General features: G+C 48.3%; 1 protein-coding gene across 1 annotated transcript in view; it reads left to right on the forward strand.

Moving 5' to 3' along the window:
- LOC140406342 (ataxin-2-like) overlaps positions 1-27,658 on the forward strand; it is a 195,925-nt gene that overhangs the window by 24,884 nt on the left and 143,383 nt on the right. Inside the window, 1 exon segment of the mRNA XM_072494465.1 lies at positions 26,975-27,034. Coding sequence (XP_072350566.1) covers positions 26,975-27,034 — 60 coding nt within the window.

The raw sequence follows: 27,658 nt of genomic DNA on the forward strand, positions 1-27,658 counted from the left end.
TTAATGTCTGGTCCTGGGGACATTATAATAAGCTAAGTTTTTTTTAAAAATTAGCTTTTTTTTTGTCACAAGTATGAAGTGACTGTGAAAAGCCCTTAGTCGCCACATTCCGGCACATGTTCGGATAAGCTGGTACAGGAATTGAACCCGCGCTGCTGGCTTTGTTCTGCATCGCAAACCAGCTGTCCAGCGCACTGAGCGAAACTGGTGAATGATTAGGTGTCAGAAGCTATAACGAATGCAAAAAATGTCTAAGAGTCAAAGGAAACGGACAGTGAAGAAGGGAGCAAGTGAGGGCTCCCCGTCGAATGAGAGGACAGCCCGGGAGCTGACAAAATGGCGGAGGCTGAGTCGCTGGGTGGGGCTGCACTGCTTAAGGCAGCGAAGATGACTGATGTGATGCCCTCGGAGTTGGAAAAGCAGGTCGCGAAACATATGGAGGTGCTGAGAAAGGAGAAGGCGTTGGTGGAGGAGGCAATTGCCCCGGTGAGGGTGGCTGTGGCGAAAACGTTGGCTGAGGTGAATGAGCAGAGCGGGAAGATGAAGGGAGTAGAGGAGGCCATGTTGCAGCACAGCGATCAGCTCACCTCGATGGGGGATGATCTGTAGAGGATAGACGAGACCAATAAGGGGCTGCGAGCAAAGTTGGAGGACTTGGAGAACCGCTCAAGATGGCAAAATCTGAGGATTGTGGGCCTACTCAAGGGGGTGGAGGGCCCGAGGCTGACTGAGTACTTTGCCAAGATGTTGGCGGAACTGATGGGGATGGAGAGGAACCCTCTCGGTATGAACTGGACCAAGCTCATCGGTCACTGAGGCCCAATCTAAAGTTGAGCAAGCCGCTAAGGGCAGTGACTATCTGTTTTCACAGGTGCCACATGAAGGAGAAGGTCTTGAACTGGGCAAAACAGAAGCGGGAGGTTCAGTGGGCTGATGCTGACGTTCGCATTTATCAGGACTTGACTGGAATTTCAGCCGAGTGAAGGCAACATTGTACAACAGTGGGGTGCGGTTTTGAATGATGCATCCAGCAAAGCTGAGGGTGACCTACAACTCCAGAGACTTTTATTTTGAGGCGGTGGAGGTGTTTGTAAAGGAAAAAAGCTTGGGGCAGAAGTGAAGAAAGTGAAAAATAGGACTGAAAAGATGTGGACTGTGGAAGGGGAGTTGGGAGAATGTATATATGTAGTTTTGGCTTTTTACTTCATGCTGTTATGGAGGCTTAATTTTTTATTCATAGAATTTTCAGTGCAAAAGGAGGCCATTCGGCCCATCGAGTCTGCACCGGTCCTTGGAAAGAACACTCCACTTAAGCCCATGCCTCAACCCTATCCCTGTAACCCCATCTAATCTTTTTGGTCTCATGGCCAATCCACCTAACCCGAAAGTCTTTGGACTGTGGGAGGAAATCGGAGCACCCAGAGGAAACCCACGCAGACACTGGGAGAACGTGCAGTCTCCACACAGACCGTGACCCAAGCAGGGAATCAAACCTGGGACCCTGGAGCTGTGAAGCTACTGTGCTGCTGTTGCTTGTCGTGACATTTTGTTCTGAGATGTGTTTGATTGTTTTTCCTGGGACTGAGCGAGAGTGGTAGTGGCAGCTCTGAGAGTGTGGGGGCAATGGAGCAGCACATGAGACTGGAGAGGCGTCAGTGTGGTCACCGATCTGTGACAATCACCGGTTCGGGAGAGGGGCTTCAGAGATTGAGAGATTTGGGGACCTTTTTATTGAGGAGAGTTTCCTGAGCTTGGAGGAGCTAGAGGAGGAGTTTGAGTTGCCTACAGGTATGGGATTTTGTTCGGAAGCAGATCCCGAGTTTCCCTCACCTCCCACTAAGGGGACTACAAGATAAGGTGATGTCTAAAACAGGAGTTGGGGAGGGGAGGGTCACGGAAATATATAAGGAACTGATGGAGTGGGAAGGGGTCCCAATTGAGGAGGTGAAGAGGAAGTGGGAGGAAGAGCTGGGAGGGGAGTTGGAAGCCGGGTTGTGGGATAAGGCCCTGAGGAGAGTCAATGCATCCTCGTCGTGTGCCAGGCTCAGCCTGATCCAGTTCAAGGTGGTCCACAGGGCTCATATGACTGTGGCCTGGATGAGTAGGTTTTTTGAGGAGGTGGAGGACAGGTGTGGGCGGTGTGGGGGGGGAAGTCCGGCGAATCATGTACATATGTTTTGGGCGTGTCCAAGGCTGAGGGGATTTTGGCAGGAATTTTCAGATGGCATGTAAGAGGTCCTGGAAGGGAGGGTGATTCCGAGTCCAGAGATGGCAATATTTGGAGTGTCAGAAGATCCGGGAGCCCAGGTGGGGGAGAGAGGCCAGCGTTTTGGCTGTTGCCTCCCTGGTGGCCCGGAGACGGATTTTGCTGGGATGGAGGGATTCGGAGCCTCCAAAGTCAGGGGTTTGCGTCAGTGACAAGGCAGGGTTTCATAGGCTCGGGAAGATTAAGTTCACCTTGAGGGGTTCACTGCAGGGGGTGGGTGGGGGCAGGGAATCTACTGTATGGGTAGTTAGGGTTTAGGGATGGGGGAGTTGGGTGTGCTATTGTGGGGTTTTTGCATGTGTTGGATCTCTGTGCTTAGGATGTTAAAAATTTTAAATTAGAAATGCCTCCATAAAATAGTTTCTAAAAAAAAATGGTTTCAATGAGCCTAGAAGGTGTGAAAAGGGGAAGGGGGGCTTCGATACTTGGTTAGGCTTTTTGAGAGGAAGTGCAGGGGGCGATTCTGGGAAGGGGGGAATGGGGTTCGATGTCAACAATGGATAGGGGCGGGTCAGGCTCGGTGGACAGGGCCCAGAGTTATTACCCCCTGTTAGGATAGTTAATGTGGAACGTTAGGGGGTTGGGAGGCCCAGTGAAGAGGTCGAGGGTGCTTGCGCACCTGAAAAGCTTGAAGGCTGATGTGGCGATGCTGCAGGAGACCGAGTTGAGGGTGAAGGATCAGGTGAGGCTTGGAAATGGCTAGGTTAGTCAGGTGTTTCACTCTGGTTTTAATAACGGGGCGTGGGGGGTTGTGTTCCTGGTAAAAGAGTGAGGTTCCAAATGGAGAAAATGGTGGCAGATCTGGGAGGTAGGTATGTGATGGTGACAGGGGCATTCGAGGGGAGGTTGGTGCTGTTGGTAACCGTGTATGGTCCCAACTGTAAAGAATGTGCGTGGGGCCAATCCTGATTTGGATTTGCATGAATTGATAGTGGGTGGAGACTGGAACTTGGTGCAGGAACCAAGATTGGACAGGTCGCGACCGCGATCTCTTACCCAGTTGGGGGGGGTGGAGGGCATGAAGGCTGGACTAATGGTGGAAATGGGAGGAGTGGACCCTTGCAGGTTTTTGCGCCTGGGGGAGCGGGAGTATTCTTTTTTCTCTTTGGTTCATAAGATCTATTTGCGGAGAGATTTTGTTGTGGTGGGGAAGGCGCTGTTGGCCGGGGTCAAGGAGGTGGAGTATTCACCGAGTGCGGTATCGGTTCTGCGCTGCATTGGGTGGACATGGTATTGGTGAAGGGAGCAGTGCAGAGGCCGGGGTGGATATTAGATGTGGGGCTGTTGGGGGACCAAGGGTTTTGTGATAAGATTGGGAAAGTAATTGAAGAATACTTGGGGTTTAATTGTACGGGGGAGGTTTCGCAGGCGGTGGTATGGGAAGCTTTGAAGGTAGTGATGAGGGGGGGAGGCGATATTGTTTAAGGCAAAGGTGGATAAGGAGGAGCGGATGGAGCGACAAAGGTTAATCGACGAGATGTTGGAGAGAGACAGGAGGTATGCAGTGTGTGTGGATCCAGCACTGTTGGAAAAGAGGAAGGAGTTGCAGGCGAGCTTTGATTGGCTGCCAACAAGCAAGCCTATGCATCAATTGAGGCGGGCGAGGGGTGCAGTCTACGAGTATGGGGAGAAGGCTGGGTGCATGCTGGCAGGCCAACTTCGGAGGGAGGCAGCAGTGAGGGAAATTGTTCAGGAGCGGGACAGGGAAGGGAAGTTGGTGATGACTCCGGACCAGATTAATATGGTGTTTGAGGAGTTTTATGAGAGGTTGTAAATGTCGGAACCACCTAGGAGGATCAGGAGATGCAGGAATTCCTGGATGATTCAGAACATCCAAATCTGGGGGAGGAGGATAGGGCCACATTGGAGGGGACGATAAGGGAGCAGGAGATAAAGGATGCGATTGGGAGGATGCAGTCGGGGAAGATAACCTGGCCGGATGGGTTTCCGGTGGAGTGCTATAAGAAATTTAGGGATAAATTTGGGCACCGCTGATGGTGAGGATGTTTGCGGAGATGATAAGGGAGGTGGTGTTGCCCAGACTTTGAGGCAGGCTTCAATCTCCTCGTTCCTCAATAAGGATAAGAATCCTGCGCATAGACCCATAATACTCTTGAATGTAGATGCAAAGGTGTTGGCGGTTAGGTTGGAGGAGTGCCTCGCGAAGGTGATAGGGGAAGATCAGACAGCGTTGTGAAAGGTAGGCAGCTCTTTTCGAACATTAGGAGGGTATTGAATGTAGTTATGGAACCTGTGGAGAGGAGGGAGACAGAGGTGGTGGCGGCGTTGGGATGCCGAGCAGGCGTTTGACCGGGTAGAGTGGGTGTATTTGGCAGTTTTGCAGCGGTTTGGGATTGGGCCGTGATTTGTGAAGTGGGTAAGATTACTATACAGAGAGCCGAGGGCGAGTGTCCGCACGAATAGTATGACTTCGGGGTATTTTTCTCTGCACAGAGGCAGGGATGTCATATTCTCTCTTTCCCCCCCCCCCCTATTGTTTGCGCTTGCGATTGAGCCTTTGGCCATCGTGTTGAGTTTGGGGGAATAGTGCGGGGGGGGGGGGGGAGGTGGTGGAGCTAGGGTATCTTTGTACGCAATGTTGTATGAAAGAGAAAATGCTGGAAAATCATGTGTTGGAACCAAGTGCATCGATGGATGGTATACTGGAGCTGCTTCGAGTGTTTTGGTCTTTTCAGGGCATAAACTAAATTTGGGCAAAAGCAAATATTTTGTGGAGTCCCAACCTGGGGTGGGGGTAGGGGTGGGGGGGGTTGTTATTCCATAGGGCGGCGACCTTGGGGTGCAGGTAACATGAGATTGGGGGGGGGGGGGGTGCTCCGTAGGTATAATACTAGTTTGGTGGGGTGAAAACGGATTTAGCAATTTCGGATGGTCTTCCTCTGTCGCTGGCAGGTCAGGTACATGCAATTAAGATGAATGTGTTGCCGCATTTTTTGTTCATTTTTCAGTGCCTGCCGATCTTTTTGCCAAAGACGTTCTTTAAGGAAGTAGAAAAGATGATAACCGTGTTTATTTGGGGGTGGGAGGTGGGTAGGATTAGGAAGCTGCTGTTGCAGAGAGTCGGGGGTGGGGGATGTCGCCCGAATTTACTTGGTTATTACAGGGTCCCGAATGCTGAGAAGGTGCGGGGCTGGGAGAGAGAGGGTGGGGGCGGGGACAACTCCCAGTGGGTTCGAATGGAAGAGAGTCAAAGAACAAAGAAAATTACAGCACAGGAACAGGCCCTTCGGCCCTCCAAACCTGCGCCGATCCAGATCCTTTATCTAAACCTGTCGCCTATTTTCCAAGGATCTGTATCCCTCTGCTCCTTGCCCGTTCATATATCTGTCTAGATGCTGTTGCTAACTTTGGTTGGCTCTTAATTTGTTGCTCGTTGTATCTTTACTTAACTTGCTCTGTTTCTATAACCTTTGCTCTAGAGTCGCCAGGTATCTTTATGATACCGCCACGAGGTTCAAGTTCAAGTACTGATCAATAACTCGACACCAATTAGTAAGATTCAAATCAAAACTCATTTATTATACACCGTAAATCACTACTCATGCATAAAACTCTACTTACTAGACTATCTCCAACACTAAAAGGCCTATACTTAGCTTCGGAACTGGCCCACCAGGTCAGGGGAACAAATGGCCTTTTGTTCGATTCTGAGTCTGCAGGATTCAAAAGCTGGTATGGACTGGTGGCTAGGAGTGCCTATCTCGTAGCGTGCGTTGACTGGAGACTTATTTGGTTGGTGCGGTAGCGAGGCAGGTCACTGTCAAGGGTTGGTTCGAGCTGCTGAGTGACCCTGCCAAGAAGGACGAATTGAACTTGGGGACTCTATTTTATAGTGCCCAGGGGCTTCGCGCCGTTCGGGACGGACCCCATATCTGGTTCCAAGTGATTGGACTACGTTCCGATCACTTGGATCGATTTCTCCAATACTGGAGCCGTTCCCTGATCGCTGGACGGTCCCTGAGAGTCCGTTGGCCTTCCTTTGTCTTGGCTCCTGCTGGCGTCGAGGAGTCTGGCTTGGCCTTATTTACCTTAAATGTTTCAATTGTTCCCGAAGATCGCTCATTAATATGCAGATGGTTGCTAGTTTCAGTGCTGTCTGGGTTTCTGCAAGTTCTAATACACAGGAAACTTTTCACCTGCTAGTTTTTCCTGGCTTGACTGAATTTCCCTGCATTCTTTGCGGATCTCCATTTCAAATCGGGAAGTGGCCAACCCAGGTGGCTACACTCCCCCCTCGTGATCCCTAACGCGAAGCGTGAAGGATCACATAACTGCGTCGTCTTCACTTCCTGACCCAGCGAGCACTCTTCCATGGCCTCTACACTGACTATAACTATGTACGAAAATTTTAACTGACAGTTCTTTTTTTTTTTATTAATTATTTTATTGAAAATTTTTGGTCAACCAACACAGTACATTGTGCATCCTTTACACAATATTATAACAACACAAATAACAATGACCTATTTTATAAACAAAAAATGAATAATTAATAAATAACAAAAATGAAAACTAGCCCTAATTGGCAACTGCCTTCTCACAAGTAACACTCTCCAAAAATATAATTTAACAGTCCAATATATAATTATCTGTAGCAACAACCTATACATACTATACAGTATATATTAACAACCCTGAGAGTCCTTCTGGTTCCTCCCCCCCCCCGATCCTGGGCTGCTGCTGCTGCCTTCTTTTTCCCATTCCGTCTATCTTTCTGCGAGGTATTCGACGAACGGTTGCCACCGCCTGGTGAACCCTTGAGCCGACCCCCTTAGGACGAACTTAATCCGCTCTAGCTTTATAAACCCCGCCATGTCATTTATCCAGGTCTCCACCCCCGGGGGCTTGGCTTCTTTCCACATTAGCAATATCCTGCGCCGGGCTACTAGGGACGCAAAGGCCAAAACATCAGCCTCTCTCGCCTCCTGCACTCCCGGCTCTTGTGCAACCCCAAATATAGCCAACCCCCAGCTTGGTTAGACCCGGACTCCTACTACTTTTGAAAGCACCTTTGTCACCCCCATCCAAAACCCCTGTAGTGCCGGGCATGACCAAAACATATGGGTATGATTCGCTGGGCTTCTCGAGCACCTCGCACACCTATCCTCCACCCCAAAAAATTTACTGAGCCGTGCTCCAGTCATATGTGCCCTGTGTAATACCTTAAACTGAATCAGGCTTAGCCTGGCACACGAGGACGACGAGTTTACCCTGCTTAGGGCATCTGCCCACAGCCCCTCCTCGATCTCCTCCCCCAGCTCTTCTTCCCATTTCCCTTTTAGTTCATCTACCATAGTCTCCCCTTCGTCCCTCATTTCCCTATATATATCTGACACCTTACCATCCCCCACCCATGTCTTTGAGATCACTCTGTCCTGCACCTCTTGTGTCGGGAGCTGCGGGAATTCCCTCACCTGTTGCCTCGCAAAAGCCCTCAGTTGCATATACCTGAATGCATTCCCTTGGGGCAACCCATATTTCTCGGTCAGCGCTCCCAGACTCGCGAACTTCCCATCCACAAACAGATCTTTCAGTTGCGTTATTCCTGCTCTTTGCCACATTCCATATCCCCCATCCATTCCCCCCGGGGCAAACCTATGGTTGTTTCTTATCGGGGACCCCCCCAAGGCTCCAGTCTTTCCCCTATGCCGTCTCCACTGTCCCCAAATCTTCAGTGTAGCCACCACCACCGGGCTTGTGGTGTAGTTCCTCGGTGAGAACGGCAATGGGGCTGTCACCATAGCCTGTAGGCTAGTCCCCCTACAGGACGCCCTCTCTAATCTCTTCCACGCCGCTCCCTCCTCCTCTCCCATCCACTTACTCACCATTGAAATATTAGCGGCCCAATAATACTCACTTAGGCTCGGTAGTGCCAGCCCCCCTCTATCCCTACTACGCTGCAAAAATCCCTTCCTCACTCTCGGGGTCTTCCCGGCCCACACAAAACCCATGATGCTCTTTTCAATCCTTTTAAAAAAAGCCTTCGTGATCACCACCGGGAGGCACTGAAACACAAAGAGGAATCTCGGGAGGACCACCATCTTAACCGCCTGCACCCTCCCTGCCATTGACAGGGATACCATATCCCATCTCTTGAAATCCTCCTCCATCTGTTCCACCAACCGCGTTAAATTTAACCTATGCAATGTGCCCCAATTCTTAGCTATCTGGATCCCCAGGTAACGAAAGTCCCTTGTTACCTTCCTCAACGGTAGGTCCTCTATTTCTCTACTCTGCTCCCCTGGATGCACCACAAACAACTCACTTTTCCCCATGTTCAATTTATACCCTGAAAAATCCCTAAACTCCCCAAGTATCCGCATTATTTCTGGCATCCCCTCCGCCGGGTCCGCCACATATAGTAGCAAATCGTCCGCATACAAAGATACCCGGTGCTCTTCTCCTCCCCTAAGTACTCCCCTCCACTTCTTGGAACCCCTCAGCGCTATCGCCAGGGGCTCAATCGCCAGTGCAAACAATAATGGGGACAGAGGGCATACCTGCCTTGTCCCTCTATGGAGCTGAAAATATGCAGATCCCCGTCCATTCGTGACCACGCTCGCCACTGGGGCCCTATACAACAGCTGCACCCATCTAACATACCCCTCTCCAAAACCAAATCTCCTCAACACCTCCCACAAATAATCCCACTCCACTCTATCAAATGCTTTCTCGGCATCCATCGCCACTACTATCTCCGTTTCTCCCTCTGGTGGGGCCATCATCATTACCCCTAACAACCTCCGTATATTCGTGTTCAGCTGTCTCCCCTTCACAAACCCAGTTTGGTCCTCGTGGACCACCCCCGGGACACATTCCTCTATTCTCATTGCCATTACCTTGGCCAGGACCTTGGCATCTACATTTAGGAGGGAAATAGGTCTATAGGACCCGCATTGTAGCGGGTCCTTTTCCTTCTTTAAGAGAAGCGATATCGTTGCTTCAGACATAGTCGGGGGCAGTTGTCCCCTTTCCTTTGCCTCATTAAAGGTCCTCGTCAGTACCGGGGCGAGCAAGTCCACATATTTTCTATAGAATTCGACTGGGAATCCATCCGGTCCCGGGGCCTTTCCCGCCTGCATGCTCCTAATTCCTTTCACCACTTCTTCTACCTCGATCTGTGCTCCCAGTCCCACCCTTTCCTGCTCTTCCACCTTGGGAAATTCCAGCCGATCCAAGAAGCCCATCATTCTCTCCCTCCCATCCGGGGGTTGAGCTTCATATAATTTTTTATAAAATGTCTTGAACACTCCATTCACTCTCTCCGCTCCCCGCTCCATCTCTCCTTCCTCATCCCTCACTCCCCCTATTTCCCTCGTTGCTCCCCTTTTCCTCAATTGGTGTGCCAGCAACCTGCTCGCCTTCTCCCCATATTCGTACTGTACACCCTGTGCCTTCCTCCATTGTGCCTCTGCAGTGCCTGTAGTCAGCAAGTCAAATTCTACATGTAGCCTTTGCCTTTCCCTGTACAGTCCCTCCTCCGGTGCTTCCGCATATTGTCTGTCCACCCTCAAAAGTTCTTGCAGCAACCGCTCCCGTTCCTTACTCTCCTGCTTCCCTTTATGTGCCCTTATTGATATCAGCTCCCCTCTAACCACCGCCTTCAACGCCTCCCAGACCACTCCCACCTGGACCTCCCCATTATCATTGAGTTCCAAGTACTTTTCAATGCACCCCCTCACCCTTAGACACACCCCCTCATCTGCCATTAGTCCCATGTCCATTCTCCAGGGTGGGCGCCCTCCTGCTTCCTCCCCTATCTCCAAGTCCACCCAGTGTGGAGCGTGATCCGAAATGGCTATAGCCGTATACTCCGTTCCCCTCACCTTCGGGATCAATGCCCTACCCAGCACAAAAAAGTCTATTCGCGAGTAGACTTTATGGACATAGGAGAAAAACGAGAACTCCTTACTCCTAGGTCTGCTAAATCTCCACGGGTCTACACCTCCCATCTGCTCCATAAAATCTTTAAGTACCTTGGCTGCTGCCGGCCTCCTTCCAGTCCTGGGCTTCGACCTATCCAGCCCTGGTTCCAACACCGTATTAAAATCTCCCCCCATTATCAGCTTTCCCATCTCTAGGTCCGGAATGCGTCCTAGCGTCCGCCTCATAAAATTGGCATCATCCCAGTTCGGGGCATATACGTTTACCAAAACCACCGTCTCCCCCTGTAGTTTGCCACTCACCATCACGTATCTGCCCCCGTTATCCGCCACTATAGTCTTTGCCTCGAACATTACCCGCTTCCCCACTAATATAGCCACCCCCCTGTTTTTCGCATCTAGCCCCGAATGGAACACCTGCCCCACCCATCCTTTGCGTAGCCTAAGCTGGTCTATCAGTTTCAGGTGCGTTTCCTGTAACATAACCACATCTGCCTTAAGTTTCTTAAGGTGTGCGAGTACCCGTGCCCTCTTTATCGGCCCGTTCAGCCCTCTCACGTTCCACATGATCAGCCGAGTTGGGGGGCTTCCTACCCCCCCCCCCCCTTGTCGATTAGCCATCACCTTTTTCCAGCTCCTCACCCGGTTCCCACGCAGCTGTATCTCCCCCAGGCGGTGCCCCCCCGCCCATCCTCTCCCATACCAGCTCCCCCCTCTCCCCAGCAGCAGCAACCCAGTAATTCCCCCCTCCCACCCCCCCCGCTAGATCCCCCGCTAGCGTAATTACTCCCCCCATGTTGCTCCCAGAAGTCAGCAAACTCTGGCTGACCTCGGCTTCCCCCCGTGACCTCGGCTCGCACCGTGCGACGCCCCCTCCTTCCTGCTTCTCTATTCCCGCCATGATTATCATAGCGCGGGAACCAAGCCCGCGCTTCTCCCTTGGCCCCGCCCCCAATGGCCAACGCCCCATCTCCTCCACCTCCCCTCCTCCCCCCATCACCACCTGTGGGAGAGAGAAAAGTTACCACATCGCAGGATTAGTACATAAAACCCCTCTTTGCCCCCCACATTCGCCCCACCACTTTGTTCGAACGTTCTTTTTAATAACCCGCTCATTCCAGTTTTTCTTCCACAATAAAAGTCCACGCTTCATCCGCCGTCTCAAAGTAGTGGTGCCTCCCTCGATATGTGACCCACAGTCTTGCCGGTTGCAGCATTCCAAATTTTATCTTTTTATGAAGCACCGCCTTGGCCCGATTAAAGCTCGCCCTCCTTCTCGCCACCTCCGCACTCCAGTCTTGATAAACGCGGATCACCGCGTTCTCCCATTTACTGCTCCGAGTTTTCTTCGCCCATCTAAGGACCATTTCTCTATCCTTAAAACGGAGGAATCTCACCACTATGGCTCTGGGAATTTCTCCTGCTCTCGGTCCTCGCGCCATCACTCGGTATGCTCCCTCCACCTCCAACGGACCCGCCGGGGCCTCCGCTCCCATTAACGAGTGCAGCATCGTGCTCACATATGCCCCGACGTCCGCTCCCTCCACACCTTCAGGAAGACCAAGAATCCTCAGGTTGTTCCTCCTTGCGTTGTTTTCCAGTGCCTCCAACCTTTCCACACATCGTTTCTGATGTGCCTCCTGCGTCTCCGTCTTCACCACCAGGCCCTGTATATCGTCCTCATTCTCGGCTGCCTTTGCCTTCACGACCCGAAGCTCCCGCTCCTGGGTCTTTTGTTCCTCCTTTAGCCCTTCGATCGCCTGTAGTATCGGGGCCAACAGCTCTTTCTTCATTTCCTTTTTGATCTCTTCCACACAGCATTTCAAGAACTCTTGTTGTTCAGGGCCCCATGTTAAACTGCCACCTTCCGACGCCATCTTGGTTTTTGCTTGCCTTCCTTGCCGCTGTTCTAAAGGATCCACTGCAATCTGGCCACTCTCTCCTCCTTTTTCCATCCGTATCCAGTGGGGATTCCCTTCTGGTTTACCGCACAGTGTTTTTAGCCGTCAAAATTGTCGTTGGGGCTCCTATCAAGAGCCCAAAAGTCCGTTTCACAGGGAGCTGCCGAAACGTGCGACTCAGCTGGTCATCGCCGCACCCGGAAGTCCTTAACTGACAGTTCTAAGTGGCGCTCTGTTACAACAGGGACACGCAATACAACATTAAAAAAACGGTACCTCTAACTATCTTCCATAAACTACACTCACTTAAACATCCAATCATACTAACTTCCTAACAATACAAAAATAATAGCAGCATTCACATTTTCCTCTGGCTTGGCGGTCAAGCTCAGAGTTGTACAATCTTTCAGTTGTCTTTATTCACAAAATGACGCTGAACGAATGTCCTTTATTGTAGATCAAGGGGTTCGGGGGCCTGGTGAAAACCAAAAATAGGGGATCTCATCCTGTATACCGGGGTGCGAGAGCGGTGGGCTCTCCTTCGCCATTTTCTCATGCGGGCAGTCTGCACGATGCTGCAGAATATTGCCAATACTAAAAGGGATTCAATTGCGTATGAAAGGGAGTACCATGTTATAAACCCATCACACCATGATGGTGTGTTGCTACTTGTCACTGGGCTCTGGGTGCTATGGGGAAGTGAATCATTGACGGCCGGGGGGTTTGGGGTCAGGGGGTTCGCATCCGCGCGTAGCCGAAGGGTTCCTGCTATGATCCAGGTGAACATGAAGATGGTCTTCATCTTTCTGTCTTCTTTGTCTTCCTCTGGAGTTCCTGAGGTTCCGGAGTTTTATGGACACAAGCATAATATCTGTTACTAACTTGTTTAATATCTTTGTACGTTAGCATGTCTGTCTTTTAGTGCCAATCTCCCTTTATGATTGGTCACCGTGTGACTCCCTCATTTAAAATTTTTTTTTTTTCAAAACCGAAAGTTTGGACTAGACATCTAAGAGAATGCTGCCGTACTGCGAGCCGCCTCGCAGCCTGTGATTTACTATCCCAGTGTTTGAGGATGTAAATAGCAGAGGGAAGCAACCATAGGTTGCCAAAACCAAACAAAAGAATTTTGAACATAATGAGTCAAAAATGGGGTGCGTGTGGGCCGCGGCGGGTAAGATTTGGATGGAATCCCCGGGTAGGATGGTGATCAATGCCGTATGTGCTCTACCCGAGCGTAGTTGACCAGAGGGGGGTCCTCAGGCAGGGCGGAGACCAATGCCGTTTCTCCATTGTCTGAGCAATGACATTTAAGGGGCATCTTGACAAATACATGAATAGGATGGGAATAGAGGGATACGGACCCAGGAAGTGTAGAAGATTGTAGTTTAGTCGGGCAGCATGGTCGGCACGGGCTTGGAGGGCTGAAGGGCCTGTTCCTGTGCTGTACATTTCTTTGTTCTTTGTTCTTTGAGCAACCGGCAAGACGGATAAGAATGTGGTCGTCGTGGGGGGTTGCTGTAAAGGTTCTACCGTCGAAACAGAAGAGCAGTTATGAACGGGGGTCTGGCAAGCTCTCAGCGGTTTCTGCCGATAAGTGTGCTGGCAAGTTTTCACAGGTTTCTGTCGACAAATATGGTGTGTGGCCGTGGAAGCGGTTTAAACTGAAACAAAGAACATTAGGCAAACCTAAACAAACAAACATGCAACAAATATCGTGCAGGTTCCATCAGAAAGGACACCGTTTCTCCCAAGCGGTTCCTTTTAAAACATCATCTGGACACCTCAGTTATCAGTTGCGAACAGGGTCACAAAGGGGTTCTCGTTTTGGGAGTCAGACTCAATGTCGTCATCTTCTCCCGGATGCCATACTCGTGAATGGATGAGGGTTTCCAAAGCTGCATGGTATGACTTAGGGTCCATCTCGTCGTTTCGGATGAGCCTGTACGAATTGTCACGGTGCCAAAAAGTTGTATCTAATTCTGTGGGGACAGAGTCGAGGTCGTCATCGTAGGGCGGTGGTCTTTGGTGAGGTTTGTTGAGGAATGTGATCAGGAAGGGATCACTCAAATTGTGTTCAGATTCGCTGGGTGTGGGTCTTGTTGCATGGGATAGTAGGGAGGCGTGCTGTGGCTATTGCCTGCGTCACAGTCGCTGCTGCTGCTTCTGTCTGTGGGAATTCCGGGGCGGAGTCTAGAGTTCGGGGATGGAGTCGAGTCCGTGGATGGGGTGGACGTGTTGGGGGAGGGTAGGGATACGTTGGCTGTGGGCGGGGCGTATCTGCTCCGTCGAGCATGACGTGTGTGTGGTTAGACTGCCTTGAGCTGGTTAATATAGAACCACGCGGTCTTCCCGTTGGGGTACTTAATTTTATACACGGAGGGGCTTACTTTGTCCGCAATGGAGTACAGACCCGAATACTTTGGTGACAGGAATGTGCTGGGGTTGTAAATGGAGAGGATGACCTGCTGTCCTACTTCAAACTCAGTCGCATGCACTGTCTTGTCGAAACAGGCCTTACTCTGTTTCTTCCTGGTGCCTAATCTTACTGCGGCTGCTAGCTGAGCCGTTTTTAAATTCTCAACTAATTGTTTTACTGTGTTCTCGTGTGTGAGGGCCGTCACTTTGGGGCTGGTCAAGTCGAGTCCTAATAAAAATTCTGTGCCTTTCATGGGGCGTCCGATTATGAGAGAGTGTGGGGTGTATCCTGTGGATGTCGAAACAGTGTTACGAAGAAACATAGTGCAAAAAGGCGGACTGAATCCCAAGTGGTGCTGTTTTGTTGGACCATTTTCCTGAGGGTTGCTTTTAGGGTCCGATTCATTCGCTCCACGAGACCACTTGACTGGGGGTGGTATGCGATGTGGAATTTTTGGGTAATGCCAAATATCGTGAGGACGTTCTTCATGACATGTCCTGTGAAATGGTAACCTTGGTCGGATTAAATGCTGCGGGGCAGTCACCATCTCGTAAAGATGTGGTGGGTTAAAATCTTCGCTGTAGTCTTTGCCGTGTCTGTCCTAGATGGGAATGCTTCTACCCATTTCGTAAACGTGTCTATCACAACTAACATGTACTTGTGACCATTCCTGCTAGGGGGCAATGGTCCTATAAAATCAAACTGTTGGTTAGTCCAGGGGCCATTAACGGGGCGGGTGTGGCTAAGCTGAGCTTTCTTCGCATATCTGTCCGGATTGTTTTAGGCACAGATAAGGCAATTTTCTACATAGTGCGTGACGTCTTCATTTAAATTCGGCCACCAACAGAGCTGCCTGAGGTGGGCTGTAGTGGGATCAATTCCCTGATGCCCATGGCTATCATGGAACAAACAAATCAGCTGATTCCTGTCCTGTTCAGGAACCACATAAAGGGTGTCTTTTAGGATCACACTGTCATGTGTGGTCAGTGCATTTTTAAACCTATCGTATGGGGCTGGAAAGCTTCCTTTTAAAATCTCCCTGAGATTACTAACTTGCTTCTGGGCCTGCACTAAATCCTCGATATTACTCTGTGTGACCTGAACTGCATTCACTGGGGCGCTTTCGGTGGGGGGTTCCAAAAATGTCCATGTCTGGAACCTGCTTTAGCTAGGGCGTCGACTTTTACATTTCCAGGTGGGGAGGACCGGTGGTGACTTTGATCTTTAATAATACCAAAAATCCTGTCCTGTGCTTTGTCCAAAATGTGCCGGAGCAATGGGGCTGAAGGGAGGGGTTTTCCGTCCGCGGAAACAAATCCTCTTGCTTTCCACAGGGGTAGGAATTCTGTGAGGCTGTTACAGACATAGAGGCTGTCTGAGTATATGTCTGCTGGGCTTGGGAAGGAATCTGGGTGATCTATAATGTATGCAATGGCTGCTAGTTCTGCCGCCTGCGCACCTAAGTGGCCTGGCAGTTTTAAGGAGATTTCTTCTTGGGCGCGTCCCTGTGCGTCCTCAACATAGATGCCGCATCCTGTAATGCGCTTCCCGTTTAATACAGTGGAAGAACCGTCCGCATATATTCTCAAAGGTGCGCACGTGTCTGTGTGCTGGGGCCTCTGGGGTTAACTACCTATCTTTTTTTGGGGGGGGGGGTTTGCTATAAAGGGGCCTGTGCTGTGGTGCGGTGAGATGATTTCACATTCATGGGGGGTGCCTGGATACTGAAGGTTGTTGGCTAGGAAAGTGTGGGTCTTGGTCCTTTTAACAGTGATGTCCCATCCCTGCAAAAGAAGGGTTCATCTGGCTGCTCTAATCTGGCTTACTGTACCGTCCTTGAGTCGTCCGTCTAGTAAACGTTGGGTGGGGGTGTGTTCCATGAGGATTGTGATGGAGTTTAGTCCGATGATGTATGAAAAGTATTGAACTGCCCAGAAAACTGCACGCAGGTGCCTTTCACAGGCCGAAAATCCCTGCTCCACGGGATCTAAAACTCTGGAGGCGTAAGCCTTAACTATTTGTGCCGTTCCTGGAGGAGCACGGCCGAAAGGGTTCGATCTGTGCTAGTTATCTCTATAGCATAGGGGGAAAGCGGGTCTGGAACCTGTAGTGCGGGGGCTGCAATGAGTGCGCGCTTTAAAGTATCTACGGTATCCGTGTGCTGCGCAAGCCATTCCCAAGGGGCTCCTTTCTTTAGGAGTTCCGAGAGGGGTGCTGCTTTGGTGGCGAAACCGTCAATATGGTTTCGGCAGTAGCCAACCAGTCCTAAAAATGACTGGAGGGCTGAATCTTTGAGGAAGGGGCAATTTGACAATCGAGTCAATTCTTTTATGCTCGATCTCGCATTTACCATGCGTGATAATGGTTCCCAAATATATCACTTTGTTTTCCAAAATTTGGGCTTTCTTGGGGTTCACTTTGCATCCAATTTGCTGTAGGAGTTCCAGGAGTTCGGACAGAAGCGCGATGTGCTCTGCCTTGGTGTCTGTCTGCAGTAATAAGTCGTCTACATACAGGACCAGACATTCGGGGCGAGAAAATTTTGATAAACCATTGACCAGCTGTCGGTGGAAAATGGAGGGGGAGTTGTGGAATTCTTGTGGAAGGCATGTCCACGTGTACTGCTGACCTCTAAAAGTGAAGGCAAATTTGTACTGGCACGCTTTTACCAATGGATGGACCAGAATCCGTTACTGATGTCCAAAACCGTAAAATATTGTGAGTTGAGTCCCTGTTTGAGCGTGGTCTCGGGACTTGTGTCTACCGTGGGGGTGACTTTGTTGAGTTCCCGGTAATTGATGGTCAGTCGCCATGATCCATTGGGCTTTCTCACTGGCCAAATCGGGGCATTATTAGTAGAGGCTACTAATCTAATTACGCCTTGTTCTAATAAGCTTATCGATAACTTTTGAGATTTCTCCCTCTGCCTCTTGGGGAAAACCATACTGCTTCTGGGGTCTAGGGTCAGGTCCTGTTATTTGAACCAAACCAACCATCCTGCCGCAGTCATGTTTATGACTTGCAAATGTGGTCCTGTTATTCTGTAGAACTGCCCTCACCTGTTTGTCTGCGCTAATCATGGTCGGGTCAAACCAAAAATCGCCGACTGAGCTAATCTCACTAGCATATTCACCTGTGAGCGTTGCGGGGGCTCTTGCTGACTTTGTCATTTTCCAGACACATTGATTTACTGGGTCAAATGAAAGATTGTGGGAGTTCATGAAATCAATGCCCAAAATGTGTTCTGCTGTGTGGTCCAGATCGACCAAAACGATAGAACACATAACATTGCAGCGCAGTACAGGCCCTTCGGCCCTCGATATTGCGCCGACCTGTGAAACCACTAAAGCCCATCTACAGTATTCCCTTATCGTCCATAAACTATGTGGTGTTTTGTCGTAATGTTGCCAATTTGAATGGGTGCAGGGGCTCCGATGTGTCCCTGTTGTGAGTGGCCTGTGAAGCCGCTGAGGGTGATTGTGGCTGTAGTGGGCCACGTGTCTTTTTGGAACATGTTGGAGGAATTAATTGTGGTGCGGGACCCTCCTGTGTCTCAGAGAAATTCGATGGGCTGCCCCCGTATTTTCGCTGCAACGACTGGTCGGCTGGTCCTATCCCAAAGGGTGTCGCAGACACAACTGGGGGAGCCCGAACACCAAGTCAGTTCCGTTCAGGTCTGTCTGGTCTGAACGGGTGCTCACACTGTATGGGCTTTGTCCTGTTACTATTCAGAGTGCCTGCCTGCTGGTGTCTCTGTGGCTTTCGTGGGGCATTGCATTCTCGTGCAAAGTGACCTAATTGTCCACAGTTGTAACACTCCTGTGGTTTCTGTGGGGGGCTGTTCCTGCATTCGTTCACCCATGCGGGGTTCTGGTGCGTTTTAACTGCTTGGATATCTGCCTCTGCCTGCGGTTTCCTAATTGCGGGTTTGTTTTGGACAGATTGCTCCCAGGAGCGGGACAACCTTTCTAAAACTCATTTTTCGTTCTGCGCTTCTTCCGAGGGGTCATAATTGGTACAGGCTTTTTGTCCTGCCTTGGTGGCATGAGAAATAATGGTGCGGGTCCATTTGGCCATGTTGTCTTGGGACAAATGGGCGCGGTCTAAGATTCCAAAAACGGCGATAAAATGGATCCACAGGCGTCCAGCAAACGCTGTGAGGTATTCTGTTTTCTTCTGCCTGCACTTATTCGGGCTTTCTACTGGGTCACCTCTGTTCTAGCCGATCGCATCTAGGATCGCCGTGTGCATCTCTGCAAGGATGCCTCCTCCTACATTCTGCGGGTCGGGAAGGGCTGCTGCAACCAGAGGGTCAAAGCTTAAAACTGTGAGCTTCACTTGCTCACGCTCATCCAGGCCGTACATGGTGGCCTGCTGCTTCACTCTAGCAAAGAAGTGGTGGGGGCCTGAGGTGGGGAGGAACGGTGTGATCTTTTCGCACGTGTCCCGTAATTGGGTCACGGTTAAGGGGGTGGTGTAAAGGGATTCCGCGTCTCCTTCCGATGTGACTGTGCGGTGGGTAGTTACTGGATTCATGGGTGCCTGATCTGTCTGCTCTGTGGGGCTTGGGGTGCTTTTCTCTTTTGAGGCCTTCCTTACGCACATGTTCCCTGAACATAACTATGCGCGGTTTTGTTTACTTCTTGCCAATCAGGGCCGTCTTCTTCATCTAATTGGGATCCAAAGATGCTTTGAAACCCATTTTGCACTGAAAGCAAAGACTGCAGTTCCGCAATCTGCTTCCTGCATTTCGCACGATCCACTGAGCTTTGTCTGTGCTCCGTGGTGGCATCATGGAGTGCTCTTAACGCTGCTTTTAGATCGCTGCACTGCCTTTGCAATGCCTCTACCTGTTTCTCTGTCTCTTCTCTTACCAGGACTGCACGTTGCGTGTCCTGATAGACCTTATCGTATTGGGTTTGGAAGCTGCTCAGATGCGCTAGGCAAGACTGGTGTGCCCACTTGGCATCATCCACCTCTCCGTCCTTTGCTGCCAATTTCCTTCTTAATTCTATATTCTCTCTCTCGATCTCACTAACATCGACCTTGCTCATTCGATGTCTCTCTTCTATCTCTTTGCGGAGCATCCGAACGACCTCCTCTGTGCCTCGCAATTGTGCCAGACAGGACACGATTGCCATCTGCTTGCGAGTTTTCCCTAAGCTCTTATGGATTTCGCTGAGGTTCTCCCACCAAGTATGTCCTATACTCCCGGGACCTGTTTCCTCATTATCACAGACTTCACTCCAAAGGGGCCATCCTTTACCTTTGAGATATTTTCTGATCTCTTCTTCCCAAACGGGACACTGTCCTACTCTATTGCTGGTTGCTGCAACCTCGAATTTCTGGGGGTTCATAAGGCGTTCCATTGCCTTCATTGCCATTTTTCTTATCTGAATGCTCTTTTAAAATTTGGAATGAGGGGTACTTTTGCGGTGCTGTAAACACGGGTATGGCGTGCGCTATTTTCCGGAATACAAACTCTCGACAGTTTTCGCAACAAAAATCTTATCAGTTTCACCTTATAGCCCTGTTAGTTACGCATGCATTTACACGCTTCCGAATTATGAGGATTGATCAGAACTGCTTGAACACTTGTGGTTTTTCTGTTCCCAATTGGATTCTAATTCAAATTTTGGCTTCTCCCGGAGTGGTTAGGCCACTTCTAAGTCGGTTCCCGTCAGAATGTCGCCAGTAAATGTTGCTAACTTTGGTTGGCTCTTAATTTGTTGCCCGTTGTGTCTTTACTTAATTTGCTCTGTTTCTATAACCTTTGCTCTAGAGTCGCCAGGTATCTTTATGATACCACCACGAGGTCCAAGTACTGATCAATAACTCGACATACCAATTAGTAAGATTCAAATCAAAACACATTTATTATACAGTCAATCACTACTCATGCATAACACTCTTCTTACTAGACTATCTCTAACACTAAAAGTCCTATACTTAGCTTCAGAACTGGCCCACCAGGTCAGGGGAACAAATGGCCTTTTGTTCGATTGAGTCTGCAGGATTCAAAAGCTGGTATGGACTGGTAGCTAGGAGTGCCTATCTCGTAGCGTGCGTTGACTGGAGACTTACTTGGTTGGTGCGGCAGCGAGGCAGGTCACTGTCAAGGGTTGGTTCGAGCTGCTGAGTGACCCTGCCAAGAAGGACGAATTGAACTTGGGTACTCTACTTTATAGTCCCCAGGGGCTTCGCGCCGTTCGGGGCGGACCCCGTATCTGGTTCCAAGTGATTGGACTACGTTCTGATCACTTGGATCGATTTCTCCAATACTGGAGCCGTTCCCTGATCGCTGGGCGGTCCCTGAGTGTCCGTTGGCCTTCCTTTGTCTTGGCTCCTGCTGGCGCCGAGGAGTCTGGCTTGGCCTTATTTACCTTAAATGTTTCAATTGTTCCCGAAGATCGCTCATTAATATGCAGATGGTGGCTAGTTTCAGTGCTGTCTGGGTTTCTGCAAGTTCTAATACACAGGAAACTTTTCACCTGCTAGTTTTTCCTGGCTTGACTGAATGTCCCTGCAATCTTTGCAGATCTCCATTTTAAGTTGGGAAGTGGCCAACCCAGGTGGCTACAATGCATCTTAAATTATGCTATCGTCCCCGCCTCTATAACCTCCGCTGGCAAAGCGTTCCAGGCACCCACCACCCTGTGCAGGGAATCGAGGTTGAGGGCGTTAGTAATAGTGCTGCTCCTGATGACTCCAGGGAAATATTCGGGTAGTCCGGTGGTGGTGGTGATGTTGAAGATCTGGAGGCAGATGCGCCAGCAGTATAGGTTGTGGGCGGGGAAGGGAAATGCCAATTCGGGGGAATCATAGATTTGAGCCAGGGAGTTAGGATGGGGGTTTTCGGAGATGGGAGGAGAGGGGAGTTAGGGTATTAAAGGATTTGTTTCTGGATGGCCGGTTTGCAAGGCTGGAGGAACTGGGAGAGAAATATGGGTTGGGGGTTAGATGTTTAGATATATGCAGGTCCAAGATTTCGCTAGAAAGGATGTACAGAGCTTTCCGGTGACTCCGGACCCCAAACTGTTGGAGGAGGTATTGACGGCAGGGGGAATGGAGAGGGGGGCAGTGTTGGCGATCTATGGGGTGATTCTGGGGGAGGACAAGGTACCATTGGAAGGGATTAAGGCAAAGTGGGAGGGAGAGTTGGAGGAGAGTATGGAGGAGGGGTTGTGGTGTGAGTGCTCTGGAGGGTGAATGCGTCAACTTTGTGTGCAAGGTTGGGGCTGATACAATTGAGGTGGTGTATCGGGCGCACCGATGAGCTGACTCTTTGAGGGGGTGGAGGATGTGTGAATGCTGTGGGGTGGGGGGGGGGGGGGGCAGATCATGGTCATATATTTTGGTCCTGTCCAAAACTGGAGGGGTATTGGAGGGAGGTCTTAAGGGTAATCTCGAAGGTGGCGCAAGTGAAACTCTAATCGGGTTGCCTAGAAGCCATATTCGTAGTGTCAGATCAGCCGGGCTTGAAAGTGGATGTGGAGGCAGATGTCTGGGCCTTCGCCTCGCTGATCGCCCGAAGGTGGGTCCTGTTGGGGTGGAGGTTAGCTTCTCCGCCCTATGCCTCGGCGTGGCGGGGGGACCTGCTGGAGTTCTTGGCGCTCGAGAAAGTAAAGTTCGAATTGAGGGGAAGGATGGAAGGGTTCTACAACTCATGGGTTTTGTTTATTATGCATTTTCAAGAATTGGATGACATCGAACATATGGGGGGAGGGGGAGGTGGGGGGGGGGATTGGAATGTATAAGTTATTGATGATTATGTATGGGTTGATGGTGGATTCCTGACTCTTTCACGTGTGTTTTGTATTTAAAATGTTGAGGGCTGTTTGGGGGTCGGTGGGATAAGGGGATTGTTGGTAGTGGTTTGCCATTGTATTGTTAGTGTTGATTATTTGTTGGTGGGTGTAAATTTGATGTAAATGTGCAAAAGGAGGAGAATAAAAATATTTTTTTAAACTTCAGAAAAAACTTCATCTTAAAGTGGTTTGAATGTGGAACTTGCTACTGCAGAGTCAGGATGAATAGCATAGATGCAGGGAAGCTAGATTAGCACAGAGGTGAAAGGAACAGAAGATTTTCCATATAGAGTTAGATGGGATAGGAGGAGGCTCATGTGAAGCGTGAGCACCGGCACAAAAGACCAGTTGGACTGAATGGCCTATTTCTGTGTTGGTCATTCTACGCAATATTTAAAAGATGGCTGTGCAATGAACAAAAGCATAACATATCTATAGAATGAAAAATATTTGATTCAAAGTGAGCCAAGAATAGGACTCCGTTTTATGAGGTGCAATGGTTTTGCTGTACAGCAATCAGCCGGTTCTTTTCGGATAACTGCAAAACAAAGCTTGTACAAAATCAGCAGTAAATCACAATGCTGTGTGAACAATATGTTTGGGGTCAAATGGGAAATGCAAACAAAACTCTGTAGTTTATGCTTAGCAATATCATGGGCAGTGGAAATGGGGCTCCTACAATTTCATTTGGAACAACCAGTGTTGAAGCCATTTACTCAATGGGGTAAACTACTATTTTTAATATGGAAGGAAGAGCACTACCTGAGGATAAATTGCAGTGGGCATGTATGGTCAAAGGGAAAAAGTCGCACAAGTGGATTTAATACAGGACTAGATAAGAACTGCTTTGAATTGAAGGTCGGGTGCAGTGCTATGTAAATTTTCTCTTGATGGTTGATTCTTTGTCAACATTTAATGTGGCTGTTAAGAGACTCATTTGTCAGCGAAAACTGACAATTTAGTCAGCGGTGGGAGGGAATATTGCCCAATTTCAAGTCATGAAGGTGGTTGTAAAGTGCTTTGGAAAATTAGTACAATAATAGATCATCTGGCAATCATAGAATTACACCAACTGGATGTCTGCAGAAACCTAGATTTAAGTCCATACATCAGATCAAAGTAGCCTCATTATTTGAGGATTTACAAATACACCAGTATCACAGTTTATGGACAGCACGGTAGCACAAGTGAATAGCACTGTGGCTTCACAGCGCCAGGGTCCCAGGTTCGATTCCCCGCTGGGTCACTGTCTGTGCGGAGTCTGCACATTCTCCCCGTGTCTGCATGGGTTTCCTCCGGGTGCTCCGGTTTCCTCCAAAGATGTGCAGATTAGATGGATTGGCCATGATGAATTGCCCTTCGTGACCAAAAAGGTTAGGAGGGGTTATTGGGTTCCGGGGATAGGGTGGAAGTGAGGGCTTAAGTGGGTCGGTGCAGACTCAATGGGCCGAATGGCCTCCTTCTGCACTGTGTGTTCTATATACTCTATACAGTTAGAAGTGAGTATAGTCTGATGGAAGATCTTTCTCGCACCCAATAATGAACTTCTGATGACAAATCGGGATATGAAGTAATATATATTAGGGACGGCATGACAGCACAGTGGTTAGCACTGCTGCCTCACAGCACCAGGGACCCGGGTTCATTTCCGGCCTTGGGTCGCTATCTGTGTGGAGTTTATACGTTCTCCATATGTCTGCGTGGGTTTCCTCTGGGTGCTCTGGTTTCCTCCCACAGTCCAAAGATGTATGGGATAGGTGGATTGGCCATGCTAAATTGCCCCTTAGTGTCCAAGGATGTGAAGGTTAGATTGAGGTTGCAGGGATAGGGTGCGATATGGATCGGTGCAGACTCAATGGGCCGAATGGCCTCCTTCTGCATTGAAGGGATTCTATTCTATTCTAACATTTTTTACTCCATTGTTCCACTGGGAATGAGGTGCAGAGATAGAGGTGCTACATTTAAGTTTTGCTAACCTTCATGGGATATCATCATAGTGTTTCTATTTTAGATTTTACTGAAATGGTGTTAGCTTGGGGAAAGCTGTCCAGACACACTATAGTAAAGAAGGTCACCTGGTTCCCATTAGGGTCATAGCATTTAAATCTCTTCAATGCAAGATATGGCCCAACATTTGAAGAAGCGAATCCTATTTCAGAGCTGTGTAATTAAAAAGTCATTTAAGTGAATGGAAAATGTTAAGTAAAGCATGTGAATTTATCCAATATTCAGTAAACTTTTGAGGGCTGTGATAAAAACAGCTTGATCTGCATTGACATCATAGTTCATTGCATGCGCAGCACTCCATTAGCTTTGTAATTGCTCTGTAGGATTAAATGTATGAATTGAAGAATCAGAAGTAAAAAATAAATCCCAAGTTTAAATAGAAGGGATATGCTGCTATGCCTTATTTGAAATGGGTAATAACTGGAGAAATATATAGATATAATATAGTTTCTGTGCTACGTTTCCCCATCAGAGTAATTTTGCTGGTATACTTTGGCAGTTTACAGCAAGCCTGCTATTAAATCATGATTGTTAAATGGTTAGATACTAATAAAAGACCATATGGAATACAGTTTTGTGTTCAATTTCAAATATGAGAGAAAATCGAAAGCATGTGAAAAAAGAAATCTTTAGGATTGCATTAAGTTGGGCATCAAAAGCTGATGAACTGGCACATTACAGGTGGAAGAAAAAAGGGAATAATTTAAACAGGTTGAGGCCATAATGTGTGACTTAGAAATTTTAAGAACTGAGAAAATTGAACAAGTTGACTTCAAGCTACATTGGAATATGGATTTGCATCCGAACTGTGGAATTCTTAGGTTGTGTAATTTTTAAAACTGTTGTTGCATGACTTCAGAGTTTGATGAACTAGCCTATCTTTGAAACATTTTTGATAACTTTTTAAAATACTTTGTATTTTGCTTTTGATGCAACCTTTCGTGAAAAATAAAAGAAATTGGAATTACTTGGGCTGATGAGCAGTAGCAACCTGTGTCCCACCTGAGCTGGTGTGCTTTTGATGCAGTTTGTCACTACCAGTTTGTCACTCTCTGTTTATACTGGCCTCCCTCGAGAAGATAGTGCCATGTTAATCCAATGTTGGAGATGGATTGATGATTATTGCAGGATTGGAACTCTTTGACTACGTGGTGGCGTTTTTGGCAGTGGAGCTATAGAATATTGCATTAGGATCTGCATCCAGCACCATTATCAATCTAATACCTTTAACGTGGAAGGAATCATCTAATTCTAGAGAGTAACAGGTAAAAGAGCGGTTTCTGAAATAGTATGGGCCACTGGAAATTATTGAAACTACAAAGATGATTGTTTGAGAACTGTTATCAATTACAACAATTAAGTTTGTAAAGTATGTTCAATTGACAGATGAAGTACTGCAACTATTACTCAGAATAATCTGTTTTAGGAGTGGAGAAAGCAAGCCTGTTGAAAATGGAGTTGAAATCAGCCATGATTGAATGGTGGAGTGGACTCGATGGGCCGAATGGCCTTACTTCCGCTCCTATGTCTTATGGTCTTATGGGGCAAGGAGGAGTATTTCTGACTTCTCTGGGGTTAATTGAGTTTAGCTTGGCTAACGGTGTTGTCGTTCGGTTTGTGTTGCACATATAGGTTTAATCTAAAATGAAGTACAGGGAATGAAATCAGGAGTACAGATGAAACACATGTTTATGATTAAAATTCAACTTGTCAAGTGACACTATTTTCTTTTAACGCTGCCCCCCTCCCATATCTCCTAATGTTGTTGACTACTTCTTAGGGTACAAGTGATGGTTAACTTGAGGATCTCCTCCCAAGTGACCATTGTTCATCTGTGAATTTAGCCAATGAATGTTGGCAGGTTGTGCATTTGTATTCGATCTGAGCCCAACCTAGACCTCACCTGATGAGTGTTTTTGGATAATAATCAGGTACAGTAATTACTTATTTTCCTTCCTGCCTCGCCCAAGGTACCTCATTTATCCCTACCCACTTTAAATTTAACCTGTTACTGGCCGTGATCAAACCTGATGTCGCCTTTGCCTGTGTATTCCATTACTGACGTAGGTTGCTGACTTGGGTAGACGCAACTTATTTTTGAACCAAAATTAAATGATTTTGAAAATTTGTTGGATATTGCAACATTCAGTACTATATTTGTGGGGGAGAATTTGATTGTCATACAAAAAGGCCAACATAACCTATCTATGTGATGCATTTACTAAGACTATCTGAGCTTTCAATAGCAATTCCAGCCAGTGAATTGCAATTATGAATCTGAACTCATTAAAAACAATTCAAAAGTGTCTACCATGCAGCTTCTGCAAAACAAAATAATCTTCAAATTTTAGAAAGATTTTGGAAAATCTTTCAGTTGATATTTAAAATTGTGGTGGGTAGATGAAACAATCCAACTCTGGACAAGGATTATTGGAGATTTTCATTTGTGTTTTCTTCTCCTGTCTTTGCTTCTACGTTGACCACCTTGAGGTTATTTGATCTAATTTTTGCTGTGTTACATGGCAGTGATATTCAACAAAATGTTAGGAAAGTATAATCAGTGAACCAAATTTTTAAGTACACGTTGGTACAATCAAGACAAATAAGTTACTTTGCCAAATTAATTTAACACCCTTATTGCTAATGCCTTAATTTTTGTTTCTTCCCAGATTCCATATGATGGAATATATGCAAACATGCGTATGGTCCACATTCTTACATCAGTTGTAGTAAGTATACATTTGTGAACAATTTTAAAACATCATTTTTGATATATATTTTCAATTTAAAAAAAAAAAAAAAAAAGGAAAACGCAATAAACCCTCAAAACTGGTACGGTACAGTACAAGTGCTTCTGCATACATGAGCACGGTAGCACAGTGGTTAGCACTGTTGCATCACAGCGCCAGTCCCAGGTTTGATTCCCGGCTTGTGCCACTGTCTGCGCGAAGTCTGCACCTTCTCCCTGTGTCTGCGTAGGTTTCCTCCAGGTGCTCCGGTTTCCACCCACAAGTCCCGAAAGAGGTGCTGTTTGGTGAATTGGACATTCTGACTTTTCCCTCTGTGTACCCGAGCAGGCGCCGGAGTGTGGCGACTAGGGGATATTTACAGTAACTTCAATGCGGTGTTATGCTATTCAGCAGAAAGCGTTGACACCATCTCGGCCTCCAGGGAGACAATCCAATCACTATGATCTGAGAGCGCCAGTCCGTCTTCCCCAAGGCTGCCTACTCCAGGTTCTTGACAATCGCCTGCCACTGGTTCTTAAATTCGTCGGTCAATTAGTGGAGTTTAAGAAAGCAATTAGGAGAGCAAAGAGGGGATATGAGAAAGCTCTGGCTGGTAAAAGTAGG

The sequence above is a fragment of the Scyliorhinus torazame genome, chromosome 1 (genome assembly GCF_047496885.1).
Source record: "Scyliorhinus torazame isolate Kashiwa2021f chromosome 1, sScyTor2.1, whole genome shotgun sequence".
Lineage (NCBI taxonomy): Eukaryota > Metazoa > Chordata > Chondrichthyes > Carcharhiniformes > Scyliorhinidae > Scyliorhinus > Scyliorhinus torazame.